The 27861-nt window shown below is 35.0% G+C and overlaps 1 protein-coding gene across 1 annotated transcript; it reads right to left on the bottom strand.

Annotated features, from left to right (window-relative positions):
• Positions 1–4503: 4503 nt before the first annotated feature.
• On the bottom strand, positions 4504–7957 carry LOC109166896. The gene is made up of 5 exons (XM_019315795.1): positions 6888–7957; positions 6579–6837; positions 5952–6475; positions 5742–5796; positions 4504–4971 (listed from the first exon to the last, which is right to left on the bottom strand). The coding sequence occupies exons 1-5, from the start codon at positions 7955–7957 to the stop codon at positions 4504–4506; spliced, it is 2376 nt and encodes a 791-aa protein (XP_019171340.1).
• Between the last annotated feature and the right edge of the window lie 19904 nt (positions 7958–27861).

The raw sequence follows: 27861 nt of genomic DNA, 5'->3' as shown, positions 1-27861 counted from the left end.
TACTGATCATGTAGTACAGTTTAAATACTTTTAAGAATTAAATCATAAATCACATTAAATCATAAAACAGCTTTGTAAAATCAGGATAGCTCTCGCAATGTGTAAGAATCGAATTGGCAATGTCTCCATTCGAGCAGTATGTTAAGATAGATTAACTCATGGTGAAAGTGACAAAGTTCATCTATGGTAAGAAGCTCAGCATGTTGTATTATTGGAGAGGAAAACTTCAGAAGAAAAAGAAGATTACAGCCTTATAAAAGGAGAGAGGAAGAGATGGCAGTTATAACTGCCATCTTAACAGGAAAAGACCAAAAAGGCCTTGGCCCCTAAAAGCTGTTAGCTGAACCAAAACTGCTTACTTACTGATCTGAACAAAGAGCAAAGCTGACTGATCAAAGACACTCCATCACCCCCCCCCCCCCCCGCCCTTAAGCTGGAGCATGAAGATCTTGAAGGCCCAGCTTAGAATGGAAGAAATCAAAAGCTGGTTTAGGCAAGAGTTTAGTGAATCCATCAGCATTCTGATTCTGTGATGAGATGCTTAGCAATTTGATCACCCCTTCTTGGACCTTTTGCTTGACTACATGACAGTCAATCTCTATATGTTTTGTTCTATCATGGAAAACATGGTTTTCTCCTATTACAATTGCTGATTGATTATCACAAAACAAGGCCACAGGATTACTGATTTCAACTTGTAAATCTGCCAATAGGTATAACAACCATTGTATCTCACACACTGTGGAAGCCAAGGCTCTGTACTCAGCCTCAGAAGATGATCTAGACACAGTAGCCTGCTTCTTTGTTTTCCATGAAACTAGGGAATGCCCAACATAAATGCAGTAACCTGTTATGGATTTTCTGCTCTCTATGCATGTTGCCCAATCAAAGTCAGAAAAACCTTGAATTTGAAAGCCTTTACCAGGAGAACCCTTCAAGTATCTTAACACTCTATGAGCTGCAACCAAATGAGTATCTCTAGGCTTGTCCACAAACTAACTAAGCTGTTGCACTGCAAATGTTATATCTGGCCTAGTGTTTGTCAGGTACAAAAGCTTGCCAACCAATCTTCTATAAACTTCAGGTTGTTCAAGCAAAACCCCATCCAAACTATGAAGTCTTAGACCTGCATTGAAAGGAGTATTAGCAGGCTTGGCTTCCATGAAGCCATTTTCTTCAAGGATCTCAAGAGTGTACTTCCTCTGGTAGATGTTGATACCCTTAGAGGATCTGAAAGCTTCAATGCCAAGAAAGTATATTAATGGACCAAGATCTTTGATCTTGAAAGAGTTGTCCAGAAATTGTTTCAATTCTTTAATCTGAACAGAACATGTTCCTGCAACCAGGATATCATCAACATATACCAACAAAGCAATGAAAGAATAACAAGTTTTCTTGGTAAACAGAGAAGGATCAGCAGATGATTGTCTGAAACCATTGTCTTGCAATGCTTTAGTTAATTTGGCATTCCATTGTCTACTAGCCTGTTTTAATCCATATAAAGATCTCAGCAGTTTGCAAACTTGATTGGGCTTATCAGTTTGAAAACTTGGTGGCACAACCATATACACTTCCTCCTGCAAATCCCCATGAAGAAAAGCATTGTTAATATCAAGTTGTTAGATGTCCCATCCTTTTGCCACAGCCACAGCCAAAAAAGTTTTGATTGTTGTCATTCTTGCCACGGGAGAAAAAGTTTCAATATAGTCAACACCTAATTGTTGAGTATATCCCTTTGCCACTAGCCTGGCCTTATATCTTTCAATAGAACCATCTGATTTGTGTTTAATTTTGTACACCAATCTACAGCCAATGGGAGTCTTTCCTGCTGGCAGATCTGTCAATAGCCATGTATCATTCTGAACCAAGGACTTTATTTCATCTTGCATTGCTTTCCTCCATTCTTCACTTCTGACTGCCTCTTTGTAAGTTTGAGGTTCATGTGAAGTGGTAATGGATGATGCACACAATCTATGGCTGCGTGACAAGTTATCATAGGAGATAAACTTGTCCATAGAGTGTGGTGAGGTTCTAAAACTACTTCTCATCATGGTAGATTGACACAGGTAATCCTGCAACTTTGATGGAACATTTCTTGTTCTAGATGATCTTCTTGGCTGTGGAATGTTATCAGATTGAGCTTGCCTATCAACCTCATCTGATGTATTAACAGAGGGTAATTCAACAAAGAGGTTTGGTGACTGCCCATTCATCAAGGCATCATTGGCTGTCTCACCAGAGTGAATATCATCATCATTCAACAGAGCTCTACTGGTTATCTCATCAGAGTTGTTGTCACAACTTTGAGATGTGGCTGCAGGGATAACATGTCCTCTTGTTGGCTCTAAAGAACTAGCATCTGCTTCAACAGAAATGGGAACAAGAGGAAAGGTGGGATTAAACAACTCTGATGCAGGCTTATTGACATCTAGATTTTTGTCTCTGAAAGGATAAACATGTTCATAGAATTTGACATCCCTAGAAACAAAAGTAACTTTGTTAATAACATCATATAACATGTAGCCTTTGACATTAGCAGGAAAACCCAAGAATATGTACTTTGAGGCCTTGGATCCCATCTTGTTCCTCCCTGGTGAAATAGTTGCAGCAAAAGCTAAACAACCAACGGATCTGAAATGCTCATAATCCACATCCTTCCCAAACAATATCTGAAATGGAGTGCTACCATTTAGAACATCAGTAGGAAGTCTATTAATCAAATAAGAGGAGTGTAGGATACAGTGGCCCCAAAAATCATCAGGCAATCCAGACTGAAATTTCAAGGCTCTGGCTATATTCAGAATATGTTAATATTTTCTTTCAGCCACCCCATTCTGCTGGGGTGTGTACACACATGATCTCTGATGTATTATTCCTTTTTCATTGAAAAATATGGTCATTATGAACTCACTTCCATTATCTGTTCTGACAGCCTTAATTTTTGCTGAAAACTGAGTGCAAACCATATTGTAAAAGTTCTGAAATATGGTCTTTACTTCTGATTTGTGTGTCATTAGATGCAGCCAAGTAAATCTACTATGATCATCTACCATAGTAAAAAAATAATGCTCCCCTTTGAGAGATGGCACAGCAAAGGGGCCCCAAACATCCATGTGTAATAAAGCAAAACATCTTTCAGCTCTAGTAACACTGACAGGGAAAATAGATCTCTTATGTCTTGCAAAATGACATGTCTCACAGATAAAATCAACAGGTTTAGAAGAAGATGCAAGTTTTATTCCCTTTAATAGTTGCACTTTATTTATGGGAAAGTGCCCTAATCTATCATGCCACAATTGCAGAGAAAAACCATTACAAAGTATATCAGATTCTTCATTCACACCACACATCTGCTTCTTCATAGGTGGATCAGAAAGTATGTATAATCCATCTCTTTCCTTAGCAAAACCATCCATATTCCAAAGATGTCCCTGAATGGTGCAAGAGTTAGGTTTCATAATGATTTCATAGCCTGATTGTCTCACTAACTTGCTTGCAGATATAATGTTGAAAGTGAAGGAGGGAATATGTAAGACATCCTGCAACAATATGTTTTTATGCAACTTGACTTGTCCTATATGTGATACACTCAACATTTCTCCATTTGGTAACTTAACAGACATTCCCTGAACAGAATTGTATGCTTCAAAGTATTTTAAGGAGCATGTATATGGTCAGTGGCTCCTGAGTCTAGAATCCAAATGGTGGAGGAAATTAAAGCACTACTAACATGAAGGTTAGAGATAAACTTGCCTTCATGATGTTTCTCCATGGGATTTCTGAATTCTGGTCTCAGTCCAGTAGTGTTGACAGTCACAGCTGCATTAGTTGATGCTTGACTTCCTTGATTCTGATTTTGCAACAATGACAATAGCCTTTGAAACTGATCATTAGTGAGGCCTATATCACCAATTTGGTTCACAGAAGCATTGTGGACCTGCTGAGCATCTTGAGGCTGTTGTTTATTCTTAGACTTATAACCTGCTACCCAACCTGGGGGATATCCATGCTTCTTATAGCATTTCTCAATAGTATGTCCAATCATTCCACAAAAAAAATGCATTTAGGCACATTTTTCCCTGTTCCACTGTTGTATTTCTTCTTGTTGTTGTTGCTTAAGGCTGAAACCACAGGTTGATCATCTGCACTCTGATCTCCACCACCTTGAACAACATTAGCTTGAACTAGATCATTGTTCTTCTGACTAAGAGAATTCCTGAGCTTCCTTTCCATCTTTAAAGTCATATTGAGAACTTTTTCCATGGCTGGAATAGGTTCCATGACTAGAATTTCGGATTTGATATTCTCATATTCTTCATTCAATCCTTCTAGGAATCTTATTATCTGATCCTCTTCCTTTTCCTTTTGGATCTTCCCAATCAGAGTACAGGTACACTTAGGCACACACTCATAGGCAAGAATAGGTCTCATTGCATTCATTTGAACCCATAATGCATTACTTTTAGTAAACTACTCATTAATTGTGAGATTACCTTGAGAACATTATAAGATCTCATTCTGCAATTCAGCAATCCTGTGTGAATCAACCTGAGAATACCTCTTCTTCAGAGTATTCCAGACATCCGATGCAACTTCAAGGTATAAAACTCCTTCTGCAATCGTAGGACTCAGCGATTTGAAGATCCAGGAGCACACTATGTTGTTGCATCTCTTCCAAATAGTGTACTTCGGATCATTTATCTCAGGTTTCAATATGGATCCATCTGCAAATCCAAATTTATTTTTGACTTCAAGAGCTATCTTCATTGATCTGCTCCAGGACGCATAATTCACCTCGGACAGTGGTGGAGAAACCAGGATCAGGTTAGGATTTTCTGTAATATGCAGGTACCAGGGATCATCGAATTCATCAGCAGCTCGTTGAGCATGATTTGGACTCGAATTCATGTTCATCTGAGCTGGACTTTGGCTCGAAAAAGCTCCGACTGAATTTCCATTCTGATTTTCTGTCTTCAGAAGAAAAAGAAGATTACAGCCTTATAAAAGGAGAGAGGAAGAGATGGCAGTTATAACTGCCATCTTAACAGGAAAAGACCAAAAAGCCCTTGGCCCCTAAAAGCTGTTAGCTGAACCAAAACTGCTTACTTACTGATCTGAACAAAGAGCAAAGCTGGCTTATCAAAGACACCATCACAGTATGCTTTTATAGTGCTTCATGAGTCTTTTGTTTGATCCTCAAATGTAGCCTCTTCCTTAGCCTTCCACTGTTCGAATAAGCCACAGCCACTCATTTTGTTCTTTGAATGCTTCACCGTAGACTCAAATAAACAATCCATGATGGCCACTAATTATGTACTCACATGGTCCATAAAAGAATTAACACTAACAACACTATTTTAATTTAAATCTAGTAAAGCCAATAAAATAGCCAATCGTGTAAATTTATTTTACACTTACAATCTCCCCCTTTTGCATTTTATTTGGAAAACTTGAGTATCAATTACTTTGGGCAAAAATCAATTTAAATTTTATTTATAGCCCTTAATATATGTACTTAACATATCATAGACATTTAGAAAACAATTAAAAAATTAAATTCTTTTGGACCACTTGTGAATAGAGAATCTAATTGAAAAAATCTTCAATTCTTGAATCACACACAGAAGCGTTGAAATCATAGCATACCATAACACCGATTAACTTGTGCATGCGAGATACCATACCAAAAATATCCATACAGATAGTTAGGAGCATCAAACACTACTATTACTCCCCCTAACCAATATAAGTCCATTATTACCATACTGACTAGCAATAACACTTCCAAAAATAGCCCTTCCAAAATAGCCAATAAAACCGTACCATAGTCATCCAAAAAAGTAGAATACTCCCCCATACTCCCCTTTACTCCTTACTCCTTACTCCTTACTCCCCCTTTTGCCAAATAAATGACAAAGGAAGGTGAACATCAAATAGTGGATTAGATTTACCGTGCAGACGGGGTGCCCGAGTCTGAATCATCTTCTTCATCTTCGGAGTCAGAATCCGAGGAAGCAGCTCCAGTGTCAGCTAAAACCCGAGCGTGAATAGCTTCTATGCGAGCGATTTCTTCGAGTTGTGCATCACGAAGCTTTGCAAGGCCAGAGATGGTTGCTTGTTGAGGGGTGACCGATTGTTGAACTTGTGCAATAGAGGCCTCAAGAGTGAGCACAATCTGCCTACGATCAACCAATGTTGGGGGTTCTTTGGGAACCAGTCTTGAGCCTGGACGAGAAGCTGACGTAGTGTCAGTAGATGAGGCTGGCGCAGAAACTAGTGGCGCTGGAGGTGGAATAGCAGGAAGCTGATCAAGTGAAGCTCGATCATCATAATGACCTCGTTGTTTAAGTCGATCATCAAAAATGTAAGCATTGTTAGGAGTTGTAATCACTTCTTCCTTATAGGGCATAAAACCATGGTCTTGAAGCACCCCATAAATCAAACACGGAAAAGGGAGATGGACTTTGGCTTCTTTCTTTTGCAAAAAAAGACATTAAGTGAGATAAAATAACCATGCCGAGGTTGAACGGAAGACGGTTCCTGATTTTGTATAGAAGGCCAGCTAGATGTTCTGGTACTTGATGGCGACGGACTGCCAGGACCCAATTCGCCGATGCAAGGCGAAGAAGCACGGAGTAGACAGTTGTGAGCTTCAAGCTTGAAATTCCATCACTCGACCATGAAACCACTTTATTATGAGTGAGTGCAGTTGCCAACAAGTGAGGACTAGGATCCGGAGAAGCAGGATGATTTGGTGTGCCCAAATATGCATTAATCTCAGTAGGCCCGAAAGGATACCAAGTGCCACGAATGAAAACTTGATGAAATCGTGCTAGCCTTCATTGAATGTGTCCAAGGTCAAATTTGTGTAAAATTCTGCTCTCAACCATGTAGAGTAGGGACCAATATGGCGTAGAGGGGCAAGCAAATTTTGATAACGTAACAGCGGGATAATATTGCACTTGGCAGCCAAATCCTCTTCATTGATGGATTTTTCGACGATGAAAACCCGGTTGACATGAGTTTTCCAAACAACAAATAAATCGGGAGACAGAAGATGCGGTTTGTAGACCTTGCTTGATCCTTTCGATTTGGAGCCAGATGGCGTAGGAACAGCATGTGTGTCAACTTGGGCTCTTGACCAAGTTGTTCTGGGTGGCAATGTGGAACCCTTCCGTTGAAGTTTATGATCAGTTTGAGTTTCAACATCATCCAACTGTGACAATCCTCTCTTTTCTGCAGTACCTGAAACAGAGATTTTCTCCTTTCCCTTTCGGGAAGATTTAGCAATAGGAACAGAGATAATGGGAACCGATTCTTGCGTAGATGAAATAGGAATGGGTACAGGATCAGAGTGACTTTTAGACGCAGCAATAGTAATGGGAATAGAAAAGGCCGAACAAGCCACGGTTGGAACAGACACATGTTGGGCAACATTTCGAATGGAAAACGCAGATGGCAAGGAATTTACTAAGTCAGATAAAGCAACTAAATCAACATTTTCCCTAGGTAAATTGTGAGACAAAGGATCATAAGGATCACCAGGTACAGGCAGAGTTTGAACATCAAAAACATCATGAGATATGGGAGACACAAATTGATCAGGCAGAGATACATCAAAATCAATTTTTCTAGATGTGTTTAAAGGCGAAGAAAGGGCAGGGAGTACCACTGTCTGAGATGAGGCAAGAGACGCTGGACCGGGAAGAGTGGAATCTGGGACAGCGGCTGACACAGGTGGAAACGGCCAAGGTGTGGCGGAGATATGGCGAGCTAGAGCAAGCATTTGCCTCTTTTCTTTGTCCGTGAGCCCTTCTAGTAGAAATCCATCTGATTTGATTGTGGCAAGAACCTTATCGGTAGCTTCAGGAGATAAGGGAGACTCGACATCAATGATTTTTCGAAAAAGTTTTGCTCTTTCTGATCGAGTCACGTAGATGAGAAATGGATTTTCCATGGGTGAAGCTTGTAGAGAGCAACAATGGTGGAAGGTGAAGAGATGAAGATGATGGTGGTGATCTCGGGTTAGAGAGGAAGACCAAGAGAGACAAAAAGTAATGGGTTGATTTGATGTGTAGCTTGAAAAGGCGTGAGATTTTGATGGCTAGGATAGATATAATGATATTCATAGGTTAGTAGATGAGTGGAAAAAGGAGAGTTTGATGGTGTTTGACTAGAATTCGTCTTCTAGATGCAAGCATAAGATATCCAAAAAAAATAAAACATTCCAAGGGAAAATTAGTAATTCATATATACATAAATAAGACCGGAAAGATTAAAGAAACCCAAACAAATTCGTATCCCTTTGTCCCTGGTAACAGAAAACACGCACGTAAACCAATTAATCAGTTAGTCCAAAAATAAAAAATAAATTAAAAAAAATACCTGCTGGAGAATTTAGACATTAATCGTACAAACTTCGAGGGCTGCACGAAGTAGTTCAAACCTGGATTTGTCTAATGGTTTCGTGAATAAATCTGCAAGATTTTTGTCAGTTGGAATGTATTCTAACTTAATTACTTTTTCTTCAACTAGTTTCAGATGAAATGATGATGGATGTCTATGTGCTTCGTCCAGGAGTGTTGTACCAGATTTTTAGATATATTGATCGCACTCGTGTTGTCGCAGAAGAGGACCATATTTTTCTAATCAAACCCGTAATCGGACAGCATTTGACACATCCAAAGCAACTGTGTACAACAACTGCCTGTAGCTATGTACTCAGCTTCTGTAGTGCAGAGCGAGATTGAATTTTGCTTTTTACTCAGCCAGGCAACCAGATTTTTCCCGATAAAGAAGCATCCTCCGGACGTGCTTTTTCTATCATCGGCGTTACCAGCCCAGTCAGCATCACTAAAACCTGTAAGACTGAGATTAGTATCAGTGGAATACCAAATACCATAATTTATTTTACCTTTAACGTGTTTTATAATACGTTTGACTGCCTTCAAGTGCGATTCCTTTGGATCTGCTTGATAGCGTGCACACATACCAACACTTACCATGATGTCAGGTCTACTAGCAGTTAGGTACAGTAAACTACCAATCATACTCCTGTACAATGTGGAGTCAACGGAAGTTCCTTGATTGTCTTTAGATAATTTTGTAGTTGTTGAGACGGGTGTCCAGGCATCTTTCGCAGATTCAAGACCGAATTTTGATATGAGATTTTTCGCATACTTCGCTTGAGAAATAAATATCCCTTCTTTTGACTGATTGACCTGTAATCCTAGAAAATACGTCAGCTCTCCGATCATACTCATTTCAAACTCTTGTTGCATAACTTTGACCAGTTTGTCCGTTTCACTTGTCTGTGTGGACCCAAACACAATATCATCAACGTAAACGTGTGCAATGCTTATGTGTTTACCTGATCGTTTTATGAACAAGGTTTTGTCCGAACCTCCTCGTTTGTAATCATTTTGAAGTAAATATTGTGCAAGTCTTTCGTACCAGGCTCTTGGAGCTTGTTTTAGCCCGTATAGAGCTTTTTGAAGCTTGTATACATATTCTGGATGTTGCGGGTCTTCAAACCCTTTCGGTTGTGCAACATATATATCCTCTGTGAGATAGCCGTTTAGAAAGGCTGTTTTAACATCCATCTGAAAGAGCTTGATCTTTAAAGCACAGGCAATGGAGAGTAGCAATCGGATGGATTCCAGGCGAGCCACTGGAGCAAACGTTTCGTCGTAGTCGATTCCCTCAATTTGGGAATACCCTTGAGCGACTAGTCTTGCTTTATTTCGAGCGATATTGCCGGTTGCGTCAGTCTTGTTTCGAAAAATCCACTTTGTACCTACAACATTTACATTATTCGGTTTAGGGATTAGAGTCCATACCTTGTTCCTTTCGAATTGTCCCAATTCTTCTTGCATGGCCTTGATCCAGTGTTCATCAGTTAAGGCTTCTTTGATATTCTTTGGTTCAATCTGCGACGTATAGCAAGAGTATCCAGCTAGTTCAAGATAGTCACGCTTTGGTTTACCTCGAGTTTTCACACCTGAACTGGGATCTCAAATTATATTTTGGATCGGATGATTTTTCTGAATACGAGTTGGAATATCAATATCATCATGATCATTTTCTGATTCTGTCTCAGGTTCAGATTCGGGTTGATTGCATATGGGCGATGAGATAGGTGACTCAAGGTCTGGTTCTAGAGTACCAGCGTCAGGAATTTTAGGTCGGTCAGTTTCAGGTTCTGTCACTGGATCAGTTTGGACAACTTCAGTAATCTCACTGGGTTGATCATCAATGACGACGTTTGTGGACTCCATTATGATTTTGGTCACTTTATTATATACTCGATAGGCTCTGCTGTTGGTGGAATATCCGAGGAAAATTCCTTCGTCGCTTTTCGGTTCAAATTTAGAAGTCGGATTCCTATCTTTCAAGATAAAACAACGTGAGCCGAAAATGTGAAAATAAGTAATGTTCTGTTTCTTACCTTTCCAGAGTTCATACGGAGTTTGTGTTGTACCCGGTCGTAGGTAAACTCTGTTGATGATGTGACACGGTGTTTACAACCTCCGCCCAGAACTTTTGTGGTAATCCTTTGGCGTTGAGTAACACTCTACCCATCTCCTGGATGGTGCGATTTTTCCTTTCCACAACTCCGTTTTGTTTTGGAGTTTTTGGAGATGAATACTCATGTGTAATCCCTGATTGATTACAAAAGTTATCGAACAGCTTGTTCTCGAATTCTCTGCCGTGATCGCTTCGAGTTCTACTGATGGATTCGTTTCTTTCTTTTTGAAGTTTTAATCCCAGTGTCTTGAATGCCTCAAGCGCTTCGGATTTTTCCCTGAGAAACATAACCTAAGCAAAACGAGAAAAATCATCAACGCATACTAGTATATACTTCTTACCTCCAAGACTTTCTGTCTGAGTTGGACCAACGAGGTCCATGTGAATCAATTCCAGGCACCGGCTTGTGTTTATGGTGTGTTGAGCTAGATGAGCTGATCTGATTTGTTTTCCAGCTTGACAGGCACCGCAGATAGATGACTCGACTTTCATTTTTGGTAGCCCACGAACACCATCTATTTTACAATTAAAGTGCCTACGCCAGTCACTTGACCTTTGACACCGTCACCGAAAGTAACTTCACCGTTACTGGTATTGACGTTTTTTAGGAATTTTACATTCCTTGTCATGTGGCGGGAACACCCTTAGTCAAAATACCATTTCTCTTCTCGTCCTGCACTTTTAGTATGAAATGAAACAAACGATATATAATCAGCCTTTTGACCCAAATCTGTTTTGTGAACGGTTGAATGTTCTTGTGCCTGAACTTCTCAATCCTTTGATCTTTGTAGAAATAGTAGCATTCAGGTCTGGTATGTCCGCGTAACCTGCAATAGTGGCAAACAGGATTATATAGCTTATAACTTATCTTATTTACGTTTACTTTACCATAGAAGTGTTTCACAGTGCTGCATTCAGGGATGTCGTCTGGATCAGGTCCAGAGGCTTTGACAAATAGAGTCTTATCTTTGGAGTTACTGCCAGTGAAGCCCAAACCAAATTTTGCAGACGTTTTCCTGCCGGAATCAAGAATCTTATCTAGTGTTGAAGTGGTATCCATCATTTGGATTTGTCGTTTGTAGGTGCTGAGCTCCTGTTTCAAACTCTGAACTTCTTATTGGAGTTTTGCTTCTCGGTCAGCTGCTTCCTTAAGAAGTACCATTCCAGTTTGTACTTCGTGTTGTAGTCTTTCCTCTCGACATGCTGCTTCTTTAAGCAAAACATTCCTATCAGCTACTTGATTTTGATATACTTTATTTGCATTCGTTACAATCTCAATTTCACTAGCTAGTTTGCAGTTCATTTTTCTTAATGCTTCCCATTTGGGATACAACTTATTAAATTCAGCTTCAAAAGATAAAGCATTTTGTTCCACATCTTCTGCAGAGACGTAGTCACCACCTTTTGAGTCTTCAACAGGTTCTGAACTGTCAGTAAATCGTGCTATAAATGTAACAAAGTTACCCGAAATTTCTTCGACATCTGACCCAGTTGGTTCAACGTCGGGCTCGTCATCGCTCCAGGTAATGGCTGACATAGACTTTTTGCGTCAAAGATAGGTGGCGCATTCAGCTTGTACATGCCCAAATCCCTCGCATTCATAGCACTTGATGCCTTTGTTGTTGGACCTTTCTTTGGACTGTCCTGGACGTGAGATAGACTGCTTGGCGTTTGACGCTCCTGTCCTAGGTGCAGTTTTGAACAACGTTGCTCCCTTTTGTGAATTTCTGTTGCGAGTGTTTTTGGATACCTGTTTCAAAATTTTTGAAAACTGTTTAGTTAAGAATGCAACTGTATCATCACTAGTTTCATTTGTATCGGATACAACATTATTTTTTTCAGCGGCAAAAGCAATATTTTTTTGTTTTTTCGTATGATCAGTTAAAATCTCCATTTCATATGTTTTAAGATTTCCCATTAGCTGAGTAACAGATTTTTTCTCCCAGCCATCATGCTCTTGGATGGCTGTGACTTTCATTCGAAACCTGGGCGGTAAAGATCTCAGTATCTTCTTAACAAGTTTTTCCTGCGAGAATGGTTCACCAAGAACCGTTGCGCGATTCGCCAGTTCCTGTACGCGTGTATGAAAGTCGATGACTGTCTCATCCTCGTTCATGCGCAGTTCTTCAAATTCTTACTTGACCAGTTGCAGCTTTGACTGTTTTACCGATGTAGTTCCTTCGTATGTAGACTCAAGTGCCTCCCAAGCACCTTTAGCCGAAGGAATACCTGTAACAATTAAAACTGGCTTTCATGCATAAGAGAACAAATTGTGTCTAAGGCTTTGTCATTGTTTCCTGCATTGGTTATTTCTGTTTGAGTCCACTCAGTCTCTGGTTTAGTTACTTCTGTTCCATCAGCACTAGAACTGGGTTTAGTGGGATGTGTCCATCCTGACACCACAGACCACCATACAGCTTCCCCTTGAGCCTTTAGATGCGTACGGGTGCGCGCCTTCCAATATGCGTAATTGTCGCCAGTCTACTGGGGAATGGCTTTAGTTCGATCCATTCTGCAAAACTCAATACCCCGTGAGATCAAACAAATAAGCAATAAAATTAAAAATAAAAAGAGCCGCTGAAGAGATAAATTCAAGATGCACGGATTGGCCAGATCGATAGACTAATAGATTAAGTCTACAGGCTCTGATACCAATTGAAATTGCACCATGACACTTGAAACATAAAAGCTATGTGTTTTTACATGTTAATTAAGTTATGCACCAATTTAGTTAATTAATTAAACTCGTTTACGCAAGTATAAATAATAACTGCAGAAAGCATAAAGTAAATTAAAAACACAAAGAAATTGTTACGCAGTTCGGAGCTCCTTCTCCTACGTCTGCGGGGCAACCCACGTCTGCCCAATCCACTATAGATGGTCACCAAAAAGGAGTATTACAAGAGGTAAATGAAGACGGCCTCCAACCTTTACCACTACCACTCTTTCTAACACCTATCCAGGACTGACACACAAATACCCGAACAATCTTCACAAGTTGCTTCAGCAGTACCACGTACTGATCATGTAGTACAGTTTAAATACTTTTAAGAATTAAATCATACATCACATTAAATCATAAAACAGCTTTGTAAAATTAGGATAGCTCTCGCAATGTGTAAGAATCGAATTGGCAATGTCTCCATTCGAGCAGTATGCTTTTATAGTGCTTCACGAGTCTTTTGTTTAATCCTCAAATGTAGCCTCTTCCTTAGCCTTCCACTGTTCGAATAAGCCACAGCCACTCAATTTGTTCTTTGAATGCTTCACCGTAGACTCAAATAAACAATCCATGCTGGCCACTAATTATGTACTCACATGGTCCATAAAAGAATTAACACTAACAACACTATTTTAATTTAAATCTAGTAAAGCCAATAAAATAGCCAATCGTGTAAATTTATTTTACACTTACATTATACATAATTATTGCATAAAAATACAAAAATTACCACCAACTATGAACAGATAACTCAAAACAATTTTAAAATATTTATAACAATTCAAAAAATTAAAATAATACCTAATTTAAAAAAAATAAAAACACACAATGAAGAAGGAAGGTTGTGGTGGAGGCGGCGTTGGTAGAGTGGCCGAGGGTGGTGGACGGTGACGGTGGTAGTAAGGAGGAGTTGAAGTAGAATTAAAAAGAAGGTGATGGTGGTAGTAAGGATGAGTGGTGGACGGTGACGGTGACAGTGGCCGTGAGGAGGATAAGAAGAAGCAAGATGTGGTGGTGAGGAGGAGAAGAAGAGAGAAGAAGCTAAGAGAGAAGAACAAGAAGAAAGAAAATGAAATTTGACAGATCTGCTAGATAAAAAACGGATATATACGACCAGGGGTGGAGGTAGGTGTGTGCGTCTAACCCATGGAACCATATGACCTATTAGAGCATCCGCATTAGTTGGGGAGATTTGAGGGAGAATGTAAGAGTGATTAGGAAAGAGAATGTGGGAAGGGGAGGAAACAAAAAAATCAAAAACTGGCGTTGAATGCACCCCGCGTGGCGGTTGCTGTGCGCGAAACGCACGCATCAAGTGCTGTCATCACATTTGGTTCTCTTTGTTGGTGTGGCAGTTGCTGTGTGCGAAACGCACACAGCAAGTGCTGTCTTCACATTTATTTCTCTTCCTTGGAAGAGAAATAAATCATCATTTGCAAAAAAATAATAATAATAATAATAATAAAAATAAAAAACCACTCTCTCTCTTCACCTCACTCCAACATGGCATTTGCACCTCAAAAGTACAGTTGTCAAATAACTCCTCATTCTTCTCTATAGTGGATGCCTCTTAAAGACTTTGCCTTGGCAAATGAGCCAAGTTTGGTCCCACTTACTATTAGATTTGCCTCAATCGCAAAATTATTTAAGGAAAATACTTGGTGTACTCCCATTTTAAATTCCCGACTTGTACTCCCTCTCACCATGGTCTTGATGTAGACATTTTCCTCTGGACCCACATCATAGAAAATAACCAATCATGGTTTGCCACCTCAAGAGTATAAATGAGGGAGTAGAATTTTGAGAGTCTATGTAGTAGAACTCATTATTTAATGGTTTTAAAGAATATATACAAATGTTCAAATTACTCCTTCAAGAATATATACATTTGATTGGCACTATAAACTTTCTCATATATGTATGAGTTGTACTTTAAAAAATATAGTAATACACATTAATTAAATGACCATAAAAATTTTCTCGTATATGTTATTATTATTATTATTATTATTATTATTATTATTATTATTATTATTATTATCTTACATATGCATCTAGACATGTCCGGTCAACTACATGTAAATTGAAACTGTTGAAAAAAAATATAAAGAAAGTACATTTTAAAGATTATTTATGTCTTATTTACGGAGTTTTAGTTACTGAGAGAAATATAGATCATGTAAGGAGAAAAACAGAAAAAGAAGATACCTGCAAGGTAGATTCCCCTCGCTGTCCATCAATATGAAGAATGAGAATTAAACCTCCTTTACCTGTGCATTTGAAACAGTATATTATTAAAGTAACAGTAGTTAATTTTGTCCAATAGCTTCAGGCCATATTGAGAGATCATGGAAAAATTAACAGAAACAAATAAATGACTCAGCATTTGCTACATATATTCTATTCCACCATTCAGGGCTCCTGTATCTCTTGAACAATAGACCTTTCTTTTTATTAAATAATAACCTCAATTTGGAGCTCCCCTGGAAAAAGATGCCATTTACCTTCTTCTACCTCCTTAAAACCTTTTAATCTTTTAGAGTTTGGGGCAAGGATTCTAACTTTTGGAGTGAGATAAGTCCCAGATTAATCTTGTGGCCAAACTAAGTCCACCATAAACACAGGCGCGAATATAAGATAAGAACCAGGGGTAAAAAAATAGCATATTACCCGGTCCGCTAGACCCAAAAAGACCACGGTTAAATACAGTAGATTCATAATTTCTTTTCTACCATATGGCAAGATTTCATAATTTCTGATTGTTGTTTCATAATTTCTAAATTGTATAGTTTTCCATATTATGAACACATAGTTTTGTGATTTGTAATACAGAGTTCAACAATTGGGAAATATGAACATAAAATATGAACATAGAGTTTCTATAATTGTGAATATAGAGTCAATCATTATGAAATATATAGTTCATAATATGAACATAGAATACGTGTGCACCATCATGGTGGACCACATTGACAGCATTATTTGCCCCTTTATTACAAAAGATCGCGGCAAAAGAGGCTATAGCTAACTGTACGACATTTAACTACTCTTTCATATCCATTCTCCACGTGTCCCATGCATGACCGAAAGGATCGATTACTCAACATATAGCTACCTGTTAGTCAAGCGGCTAGCGGAAGGGTGATTACCAACCCAGACCCCTATCATACAACCCGCAACATATTCTGACACCACAAGAGCGCACCGCACGGGGCCGTATCTGTGGCAATAGTAATTTAATGAATAGAAATTGTAATTTTAATGAATGAAAATAAAACTTAATGGAATTGAATTGAAATTTGGTGAATAATTTTATATTTAAATATGAGACGAAAAATAGAACTATTATATAACTTTTGAATTGTATTCCCTTCTCTTGTTAAATTTTAGCATATATTGGACAAAAAATTTCCATTACATTTTTTTTTGTTCTAGATCTCTAACATCTATTTTCACTCGTAACAAAAAACAATGAAGGTACCAATTAGGTAAATAGATAAGGTGTAACACTTTAATAAGAGTGGGGGTTGGGGGTTTAGCTTGTTTGTTTTATTAGAGGTCTCACGGTTTTTATCTTTAACTTATATTATATAACAATCATTGTCTTGGTTCCAAGACAACACAAAACCAAACTCGTTATATCCTAAAGATGTTGTGCTTGATAACTTATAAAGTGTTGGTGTGGAATTGTTGGCTTTAAGCTTAGTTTGTTTATGTAAGAAAGTCTGGGTTTTTATTCTTCCCACTAGGAGGAACACTTTAACTTGTTTTTATAAAATCGTTGTCTTAGTTTTCACAGACAACACAGAACAATCCAGTTATATACGTCAGATTTGCACTTGATATATAAGAGTTGTGGCGCTTAAGTTGGTAAACCTTTTTGCTATTTTGAGATTATAGGTTTACTCTTATTGGTTAACCATCTTTATTGTTATTTTATACAATGTTGCTTTTATAAAAATAATGATGCGCAAAGAAACGGTTTTTTTAAAACCGTTGCTTTGAGTGTTGTGTATTCAAAATATGGCTAAAGACAACATACCAAAGACAAACGGTTAAATAAAATCGTGTCTTAAATAAATAAAGAAAGCGCAACGACACGGTTATATAAAACCGTTGTCAATTGCAGTGTTGTGTGATTCAAGTGCTTATTCAGTGTCTTCTAGTGTTGTGTATCTAAGTGCGGCTTAAAGACAAACACATCAACGACAATAGTTAAAAAACCGTTGTCTTAAAAAAAAAAATGCAGCATAGACAACGGTTTTAAAAACCGTTGTCGTTCTGGTTTTGCGCTATTTCACAAAATGTACAAGATCAACACACTATAAGAACACGGTAAGTAAAACCGTTGTCTTTGACAAGAGAGTGTTGGGCATCAAAGACAACGTTTTGGATCCAAACTGTTGTCTTTATACAGAAAGAGCAACAACTTTTCTTAAAACTGTTGTCATTATGGCATTTTTGCTTTGTAGTGTAATATTTTTTTTTTAATTCTATTCTAAATTATTATGATCGAATTCAACGTTCACTCCCCTGTAACGTTAGTGTAAGCTGTTGTAGAGCACAAAATTGTTCTCTCAAAATCTATAACTCCAGAAATCCAATTATACGCTCTTAATTGCTTAACAACTTGGATTTAGACGACTAAACATCCCTTAGATTTAACACTAAATTAACAGAAATGCTTACGGATCGCAGGACCTCCATATGTGGACAGTAAATGAAATCAAAATAGTGTTTTGGTTTGAATGCAAAGGAGGACTAAAAATTACTAACCAACAGTCAAAGGACTATTGTGTATTAACTCTTAATTGAACACTCTATTATTGTATAAGACATAAAATGATGAAAAACATATAACAAATAACAACAATTTATGATAATGAGATGTATGACACAAACAAGGGATTAAAATTGAAAATTCCAAGACTGAGAATAAACACATAACGGAAGTTGAATGACTATTAATTATCGAGGTAAAAAGGATAAGGAAGAAGTTAGTCGATCGCACCAAAAAAGATGTATGTCAACATGAGATACTCACACCAATGAAGATCCTAAGATGAGTTCGGCGTGGCATAGTGTAGTCCTACTTATTTCATCTTCTAATATATTAGTATTACAATTTCAAAGGTTTAAGAGGATATATACAAAATTCAATTTTACCTTTTGAGGACAAATATTCTTTGGACATCAAGTACCTTATGGCATATCAATGTTAGCAGTCAAAAAAATTATGATCAGACTCGGCTTTAAACCGGTGTTAACGTTTAACATTTCGATTTCTAACACTAGTATTTGCATCTCATGCAGCGGCGGAATGGATTTGTTGTAATATATAATAATATGAATCATATATAATTATTTTACAATTAGAACATGCAAATATTACTATAGTGCAATTGAAGTATGGTTTGGACTCTTCTGTGTTTTTTATGTTAATCATTGCTTGAATTTGTGCAAATTATTGCTCAAATTAATAGCTAATGTTGTAGCATGTACCGCATGCAATGTTGTTGCTTTGGAGATGTTATTATCATCTGTTCAGTATTTTTATAAATTAGGCAATGTGCTCTTGTCTTATAGCAACTCAGTTATAAGAATTAATTGATATCCCTAATTCATTTAATTTGTATGAAATATATTTTTTGTCTACGATATATAGGAAGACAATTTTACCATTAAAATGAAAACATAATATCAGCCGATTGTATTTACACCATTATGTGAAAACATCTTTGTAGACAACCGTTGGCTAATAGCAACGACAATTGTCCATCTTCGTCTAGAGGCTAACGACCTTCAGATCTCAGGATTGGTGACTGCGGTGAAAATATATAATCGGTTAGAATATAGTCAATTAGTGAATATTTTTATATTTCAGTCAATTACGTAATATCAGATTTATTCTTCACTAATTATTCTTTTTTTTTTTTCAGTCAATTAGACTATAGATGGCAGTGATATTTGGTAGATAGTATAATATTTTTATTGGAACATATTTCCGTTATATTTAATTACCTTTATATTTAAAATTAAAATATGCATTCTTATTAATGCATGTAGAATAATTATTAAATATTTCCGTCTAAATTTTAATTTTTGTTTCATTTTATAATTAAACCCATGATCTTGACAATTCCTTTTTTCATTCAAGTCAATCTAGTCAATTAACTCAATAGAAATATTATTGTTACGTAATTAAGCTTTATAATTCTTGACTATTATTAATACACATATAATTTGGCGCGGGAAATGTTGCATAAGAGGATTTTACTTTATTAATAGTATAGAATAAGATAATTTCATTTTGAAATCATTGGTTGCACAATATTGAATTATTATCTTTTTCATTAATTAATTCGCATGGTAAACAATAATAATATTGCATAATTAATTGTTTGATATTTATCAAATTGTAGTTTTCTTAAAATATAAAATTTTCACATGTTTATGGGTTGAAAATTTTAAATATATTTTTATTTTTAAAAATATTTCAGCAACCCAAACACTAACATTAATCCCCATCAAAAACTACATAAGAAAAATCATTTATTAAGGAAATTAAAACTAGTTAAATTACTCTACCTATAATTGTCTTAATAATATATAAGAGATAATTTTTAGTCAATCAATATTCGAATAGTATCTAAAGTATTCATTTGAATTGTTATAAATATAGAATAAATATTATTAAACCGAAATAATTAAAAAATATGTGTCTATAGTATAGAAATATTTTATCATAGTAATTTTTTATTGGCTACATATAATTTGTCGAATTATCAAACATTATTTTATGGAAAGATTTTACTTTTATTAATAGTATAGATAGTAGAGTGGTGTAATAATAATTAACAAAATTATTATTTCCATATAAAAATTACACACAATATAGAGTATACGATATGATTGATGTAAATAGATTATTTCCTTATAAATATTCACTGGCTTGAATTACACGTTATTGAAAGAATCTCTTGTAGAATGACATGTAGTAGTAACATAAATTTGATCCCATCCTCCGACGTGTAGAGTTAAAACCTTCAAGGCCATACAGGATGGGTACTCGGGAAAACTTGATTGTGATTAAGACTGGTTTTTACAGTAATAAACTCAATGTGACTTCATGTGTTTGGCTCCTGCTTTTGTTGACAGTGCATGGTATATTAAGAGCATCACTGGGAATTGTTTATGGCTAGAACTTGAAGGGCATCTCGTATCCAACCAGGGGTAAGAGACATTTTAATGGAAGATTTTAACTTTTATAATAGTATAGATATACGATTGGTGTAAATTCTTATTTCAGTTTAATAAAATCAATAGTATATGATTGATTAATTTCATTTGAAATCATTGCTTCACATATTTGAAATTATTTATTTTTTCTTTAATTATTATAAACAGAATGATATTTAAAATTAATTAATGATATTTATCATTTGTATTTTTTTAAAATATAGATTTCACATGTTATTAGGGTTAAAATTTCTTTTAAAATTATTATTATATTGTAAAGTAATTTTTATTTTAAATATTTCTCGGCAACACAAACACTCCCTTAGTTCTCGCCATCAATAAACTGATAAAAGTCATTTCACTCTAAATAAAGAAAATCTAATCATTGCTATATTTATTTGTAATGTATATTAATTTCATTTTGAAATCATTGGTCACATATTTGAAATTATTATTTTTTTCTTTAACTTATTATAAACAGAATGATTTTGTACTAATTTTATGACATTAATCCAATGATTTAAACAAATAGTAAGTGTTTTTTTACTCGTTCGTTGCAGCACGAAAAATTTTGTTATAAAATTTAAATAAAAAATAGACAAAAATGAAAAGATGTTAAACTGTACAATATAATAATATAGTTGGAACTTTTATATAATTTGGTCAGTATCTATTTCCAATAACATACAAATTTAAATTTTGGTATGGTTAAAAATCTATAATCAATTACATATTTAGATAAATTTATAAAAAAAATTCACTCACAAATTAAGTTGTATTTATTCCAAATTATATTTCATATATATATAATCCTAAAATGTGAATAATAACTAACAAAATATATATACTTAGAAATCAATAAAATTAAATTTTAAATTGATGAAGTAAACTTAAACCTAATCAGAGGCATTCTTATATGATTGCTATAATATCCTTGTATATACACATAATATTTATAATTATATATATATATATATTATATATATACATATATATACTAATAATAATATTTATTATATTGACATATTAAATATATAGGAAAATTATACTAATATATTCATAATATATGTTATATTGATAGAAATTTTATTGAGTGTTAGCATTATTATCGATCGTTAGAAAATTCTATGTTATCTTTCTAATCATTTAGCTATTCTTCGGTGTATATAACAGCCTGGTACCTCATTCGCCTAAAAAACACTGAACTAAACATATTAGTGCACCTAATCGATATTATATAAAAGTTACATTTAGAAATTAATAAAAAAGTAAGCATTTATATTTTGTAATTATTATTCGTATAAGGTGCATAAGTTATGTATTATTTATCTAAAAAAAGTGTATGTATGTATACTTTTTAAAAAAATTAAATAATATCCGTTTAAATAATCTTTTATAATTTCATTTTCTAATTATAATTCATATTTTAATAATTATTAAATTTAATGAAATTTCCACAAATATCCACGAAAGAATTATATTAATTATGAAAAGGGATATAATTTAATAAAGAAATTAAATATTAGATTACCTAACAAAATTGTCTAAGCTAATTGATTCTATGGTTTTATAATATATATGAGAGAATTTTAAAGCTAAATACCTATTCAATTGCCTTAAATAATAATTAAGATTATTTTTAGTCAATCAATATTCAATAGTACTGACAGGGCGTCTGGTTGGAGAGGGAGAATTCCGTTGGAGAAGGATTTGAAATTCTCATGGAGATGAATTACTGTGAATAAAGTGGGAAATTCTATAATTCAATGTTTGGTTGATAGGAATAGAATATACTGGGAATTTAAATTCCAATGTTGGATAATACACATGAGGAAGTGAAAGGGAATAAGTAGTATAAAAGTCAGAATGTCCATTGTTGTTTGTGAAACATTAATTTAAGTTACAAAAAATTGAGGCGTAAATTTGACTCATCACTATCTTTTATCTTCCTAAAAATCCCAGGAATTAAAAATACCAAGGGGGAGGACATGGGTATTTTAATTCAATGAAAAATGGGGGAGATTGCAATTCATGGATAATTGCAATTCCTTTCAACAAACAGGAAATTTTGTGGCCTTGTGATTAGATGGGAATAAGTGGGAAGGGGAAAATTTAAAAATCCCTTCAAACCCAAACGCCCCTGTAAAAGATATTACTTTTGTTTTTTTTTTTATAAATAAGATGATATAATATTATTAAAGCCAAAAATAATAAACATAAGTGTCCACGTAAGTACAAAAGATTTTATAATTGAAAATCTTCTATTACCTAATAAATTTTGTCAAATCTATAAAACATTATTTATGGTAATTAAACTAAATTACAACGAACAAATAATATCAAAATCAACTAGTACTGTAAAACTGCAATTATATCACAATATTTTCCTCAAAAAAATAATTAAAAATTATCTTCCTTCTCAACTTGAATTCATCCCAGATCCTACCATGGTTCACGTCTGTATAAATAATTTTACAACAAAAGACATAAGTAGACAAAAATTAGCAAAGCCTAAGTAATTTCACTCTCACCCCGTAAAATAATGGCTTGAATTTTTTATATTTTCAAAACTCATATAATTTCATACTTTTCCAAAATACATGTGGAGTTATCACATCCTTATATGGAGAATAAATTATTATTATATGGAGAAATCCCAAATTTTTGAAATCACTTTGAAACTGACCAAAAACCTATGGTGCCACCCTCAACAGGATTCAAGCATTGGGATAATAATATGATCCGCAAGTAGTTACAGGTTTTTCCCTACCAGCTACCGACTCAAACATTTGGACACTGAATCATCAATTATCGTATACATCTCGAATGTGATTCCCAGCAATGAGTAGTAAATAGCAAGTAAAGTACTCACTCTATTGGACACCCATCACAATAAATGTATTTTAATCAAAATTTCATTAATTTTCTCCACAAATAAATACTTTGTCCCCTAAAATACAATTTCTCTCAGAAATATATAAGTTTCATCCAAATACATTTTTCAACAAAAATAATAATAAAATACAATTTTCTCCACATGATTTGTCCAAAATATATTACATAGCTCCATAATCCCAGTATTAACAATTTCAACAATACTACTGATGTAACAAACCAAAATTGTCAACAGGCAAGTATTTACATAACTGCACGAGTTTGATCAAATCGAAACTCATTCTCGACATGTAAGAACTTTCCAAACATTTAGCGAGACACTCAGCCGCAAATCGCATTGTATTAACCTTCTGATAAACACATGACCAGTCAATGATCTTTTCACTACAACCAAATAACTTTCAAAACTTCTTCATATCTACACTCGATCTCACATATTAGATGCATAAAATCAGGAAACCGCATGGAATGTCTGAATGCAAACCCCTTTCTACACCTATCTCTGTCTCGAAAACTGTCCCTTCAATTCAGATCTATATGATGATCCCACACAGTACAGGAGTCTAGCTGGAGCACTGCAATATCTCACTGTCACACGACCTGACCTATCCTTTGGCAGTTAATCAGTTATGCCAGCATATGCATGCCCCCACCATATCACACTGGGAGCAGCTCAAACGGGTACTCAGGTATGTTAAGGGAACAGTTGATCATGGTTTACGCATACGACGGTGCTCATCTAGAGACATTCATGCTTTCTCTGATTCTGATTGGGCTGGTTGTCCTGACGATCGAAAATCCACGAGTGGTTTTGCTGTTTTCTTGGGGAGTAATCTTATATCATGGTTTGCAAGAAACAGAGAACTGTTGTCAGGTCATCCACTGAGGCTGAATACAAAGCTCTTGCAGATGTTTGTGCTGAGGTTCTATGGATTATGTCATTATTGCGTGAAATACAGATTCCGGGTATTTCCATTCCAAAATTATGGTGTGATAATCTAGGAGCTACATATATGAGTGCCAATCCAATCTTTCATGCGCGCACCAAGCATGTGGAGATTGATTATCATTTTGTTCGTGATCGAGTAGCTTCGGGCGATATCCAAGTCAACTTCATCTCCACAAAGGATCAACTTGCTGATATCTTCAACAAAGCTCTGCCTGGACCTAGATTTTCTTTCTTAAGGGACAAGCTACAGGTTACTAGTATACACTATGCTTGAGGGGAGTATTAGGACTCTATGTATATGAGTCTGTTTAGAACTTCTTATCCTTGTCACACTGTGACTCTCTACTTCTTATCAATGTCACACTGTGACTCTCTATTCTATATATTCACATCATCTGATCTCATTGTAATGAAGTTCAGAAAATATAATACAATCAGTTCTCATCTGGACTACGTAGTAAATAAATGACACGACTTCAATTTTAGAAATCTTATGTTGTATGCCATTTATGAAATAATGAAATGACGTGAAGTTTTTGAAAAAAAAAACCGACATCTTTTATTTATTCATTTTTTTAACAAAAATTGTGAAACGATATCAGTTTCTTCACATTTCACTTTTTAAAAAATAAATAAGAAATGGCGTTAATTTTTTTTTTTTAAATAATCCACGTCATGTCTCCTTATTATTTTGTTTTTTTTTTTTTAAGATACGATGTTGAATTTTTTTTTTAAAAAAAAAACAATATTGTATCTCTTTATTATAAAATAAAAAATAAAAGTAGAGACGCTGTCCGTTTTTAAGACAAAAGGACATCGTATCTATTATTTAAATTTTTAAAAATATAAATTTAAGGGTCAAACTTGTCTGAGACCATCTCGGATCCTTATAACTTATAAGTATTGCAATTTCCCTTATATGTAATGTTGACAAGTATTTGTTTCTTATAACACTACAAGAAAAATGCACATAGACAACGGTTAATAACCGTTGTTATAGGGGTATAATTTCTGTTGTTGAAGCGGTGTTGTTGTAAGTCCCGCGAATAGACACGGTTTTTAACCGTTGTCTTTTCTAGAAACAACAGTTTTTTTTAACCGTTGTCTATTAAGTGTTGTTGAAGCTGTTGTTGTAAGTCACGCACATAGACAACGTTAATAACCGTTGTCTTTTCTAGAAACAACAACGGTTTTTAAACCATTGTCTATTAAGTGTTGTTGAAGCCGGTGTTGTTGTATGTCACGCACATAGACAACGGTTAATAACTGTTGTCTTTTCTAGAAACAACAACGGTTTTTTAACCGTTGTCTATTAAGTGTTGTTGAAGCCGGTGTTGTTGTATGTCATGCACATAGAAAATGGTTAATAACCGTTGTCTTTCTAGAAACGACAACGGTTTTTTAACCGTTGTCTATTAAGTGTTGTTGAAACCGGTGTTGTTAAAAGTCATAGTTTTTTAACTGTTGAAACGACAACGTTTTTTAACCGTTGTCTATTAAGTGTTGTTGAAACCGGTGTTGTTAAAAGTCATGAACATAGACAACGCTTTTTAACTGTTATCTTTTCTAGAAAAGACAACGTTTAAAACCATTGTCTATTGAGTGTTGTTAAAGTCACTAGACCATTAGACCACATAGTCTTGGTAAATCCACTAACCTAAGATTAGTAAGATATACAATGATTGAAAGAGATTGTATATATATGCTGCTTACTTATCATCATAGACTGGAACTTCCCAGCATTCATCATGGAACTGCATATATACATTATCTGCATGCAAAATTATATTATTATATTAATTAGCACTTCATTATAAATTCTTTATTTCAACTAGATTTCAACCAACAAACCCAACTTATAATTAATCTCGATAATTTTTTTAAAAAGTAATTATAACATTTAATATAATTCGATTTTAACCCATCCAAAAACTCAACCTAATTAACATACTCATTTTCAACGTTTCGAGCTAGAAAAACGACAAATTAAATTTATTCAAACCTGGCCATGCAAAATCTTACATATGCATCTAGACATGTCGGTCAACTACATGTAAATTGAACTGTGAAAAAAATATAAAGAAAGGTACTTTTAAGGATTATTTATTCTTATTTTACGGAGTTTAAGTTACTTGAGATAAATATAATCATGTAAGGAAAAAACAGAAAAAAGAAGATACCTGCAAGGTAGATTCCCCTTGCTCCATCAATATGAAGAATGAGATTATAACCTCCTTTACCTGTGCATTTGAAACATGATATTATTAAAGTAACAGTAGTTAATTTTGTCCAATACTTCAGGCCATATTGAAGATCATGGAAAAATCAGAACAAATAAATGACTCAGCATTCTACATATATTCTATTCCACCATTCAGCTCCTGTAGTGCTTCTTGAACAATAGACCTTTCTTTTTTTAAATAAACCTCAACTTGGAGCTCCCTGAAAAAGATGCATTTACCTCCTTTCTACCCCTTAAAACCTTTTAATCTTTTTAGAGTTTGGGGCAGATTCTACTTTTTGGAGTAGATAAGTCCCAGATTAATCTGTGCCAAACAAGTCCACCATAAACAGGGCGATATAGATATAGAACAGGGTAAGAAAATATTAGCATTATTACCCGGTCGCTAGACCCAAAATAGTACCGCGTATAAATACAGTAGATTCATAATTTCTATATGGCAGATTCATAATTTCTGTATTGTTGTTTCATAATTTCTAAATTGTATAGTTTTCAAATTATGAACACATAGTTTTGTGATTTGTGAATACAGAGTTCAACAATTGGGAATATGAACATCAAAAATTATGAACATAGAGTTCTATAATTGTGAATATAGAGTTCAATCATTATGAATATATAGTTCGATAATTATGAACATAGAATAGTGTGCACCATGCATGGTGGACACGATTGCACAGCATTATTTGCCCTTTATTACAAAGATCGCGGCAAAAGAAATGGGCTATAGCTAACTGTACGACATTAACTACTCTTTCATATCCATTCTCCACGTGTCCCATGCATGCCGAAAGGATCGATTACCAACATATAGCTAACCTTGTTAGTCAAGCGCTAGCCGGAAGGTCGATTACCAACCCAGACCCCTATCATACCGCACAATTCTGAACACCACACCGCACCGCACGGGGGCCGTTCTGTGGCATGTAATTTAATGAATTAGAAATTGTAATTTAATGAATTGAAAATAAAACTTTAATGAATTGACATTGGAAATTTTGGTGAATAATTTTATATTTAAATATGACCAAAAATAGAACTATTATATTAACTTTTGAATTGTATTCCTTCTTTGTTAAATTTTTATGCATTATATTTGGACAAAAAAATTTAATTACATTTTTATTTTGTTCTAGATCTTCTAAACATCTATTTTCATCTCGTAACAAAAACAATGAAGGTCCAAATTATAGGTAAAAGATAAGGTGTAACACTTTAATAAGTAAGAGTTGGTGTGGGTTGGTGGGTTTAGCTTTGTTTGTTATATTAGAGGTCTCAGGTTTTATC

This window comes from Ipomoea nil, unplaced genomic scaffold, assembly GCF_001879475.1.
Source record: "Ipomoea nil cultivar Tokyo-kokei standard unplaced genomic scaffold, Asagao_1.1 scaffold3124, whole genome shotgun sequence".
Taxonomy (NCBI): Eukaryota; Viridiplantae; Streptophyta; class Magnoliopsida; order Solanales; family Convolvulaceae; genus Ipomoea; species Ipomoea nil.
This window is presented reverse-complemented; position numbering and strand designations above follow the sequence as displayed.

Excerpts from the sequence above, each read along its gene's own strand:
- LOC109166896 (XM_019315795.1), bottom strand. The coding sequence starts at position 7,957 with ATGGAAAATCCATTTCTCATCTACGTGACTCGATCAGAAAGAGCAAAA. Across the intron at positions 6,476-6,578 it reads TGGCAGTCCGTCGCCATCAA|AAAGAAGCCAAAGTCCATCT; the intron begins GTACCAGAACAT and ends TTTTTGCAAAAG. Across the intron at positions 5,797-5,951 it reads TCGGGCACCCCGTCTGCACG|GGCTATTTTTGGAAGTGTTA; the intron begins GTAAATCTAATC and ends CTATTTTGGAAG.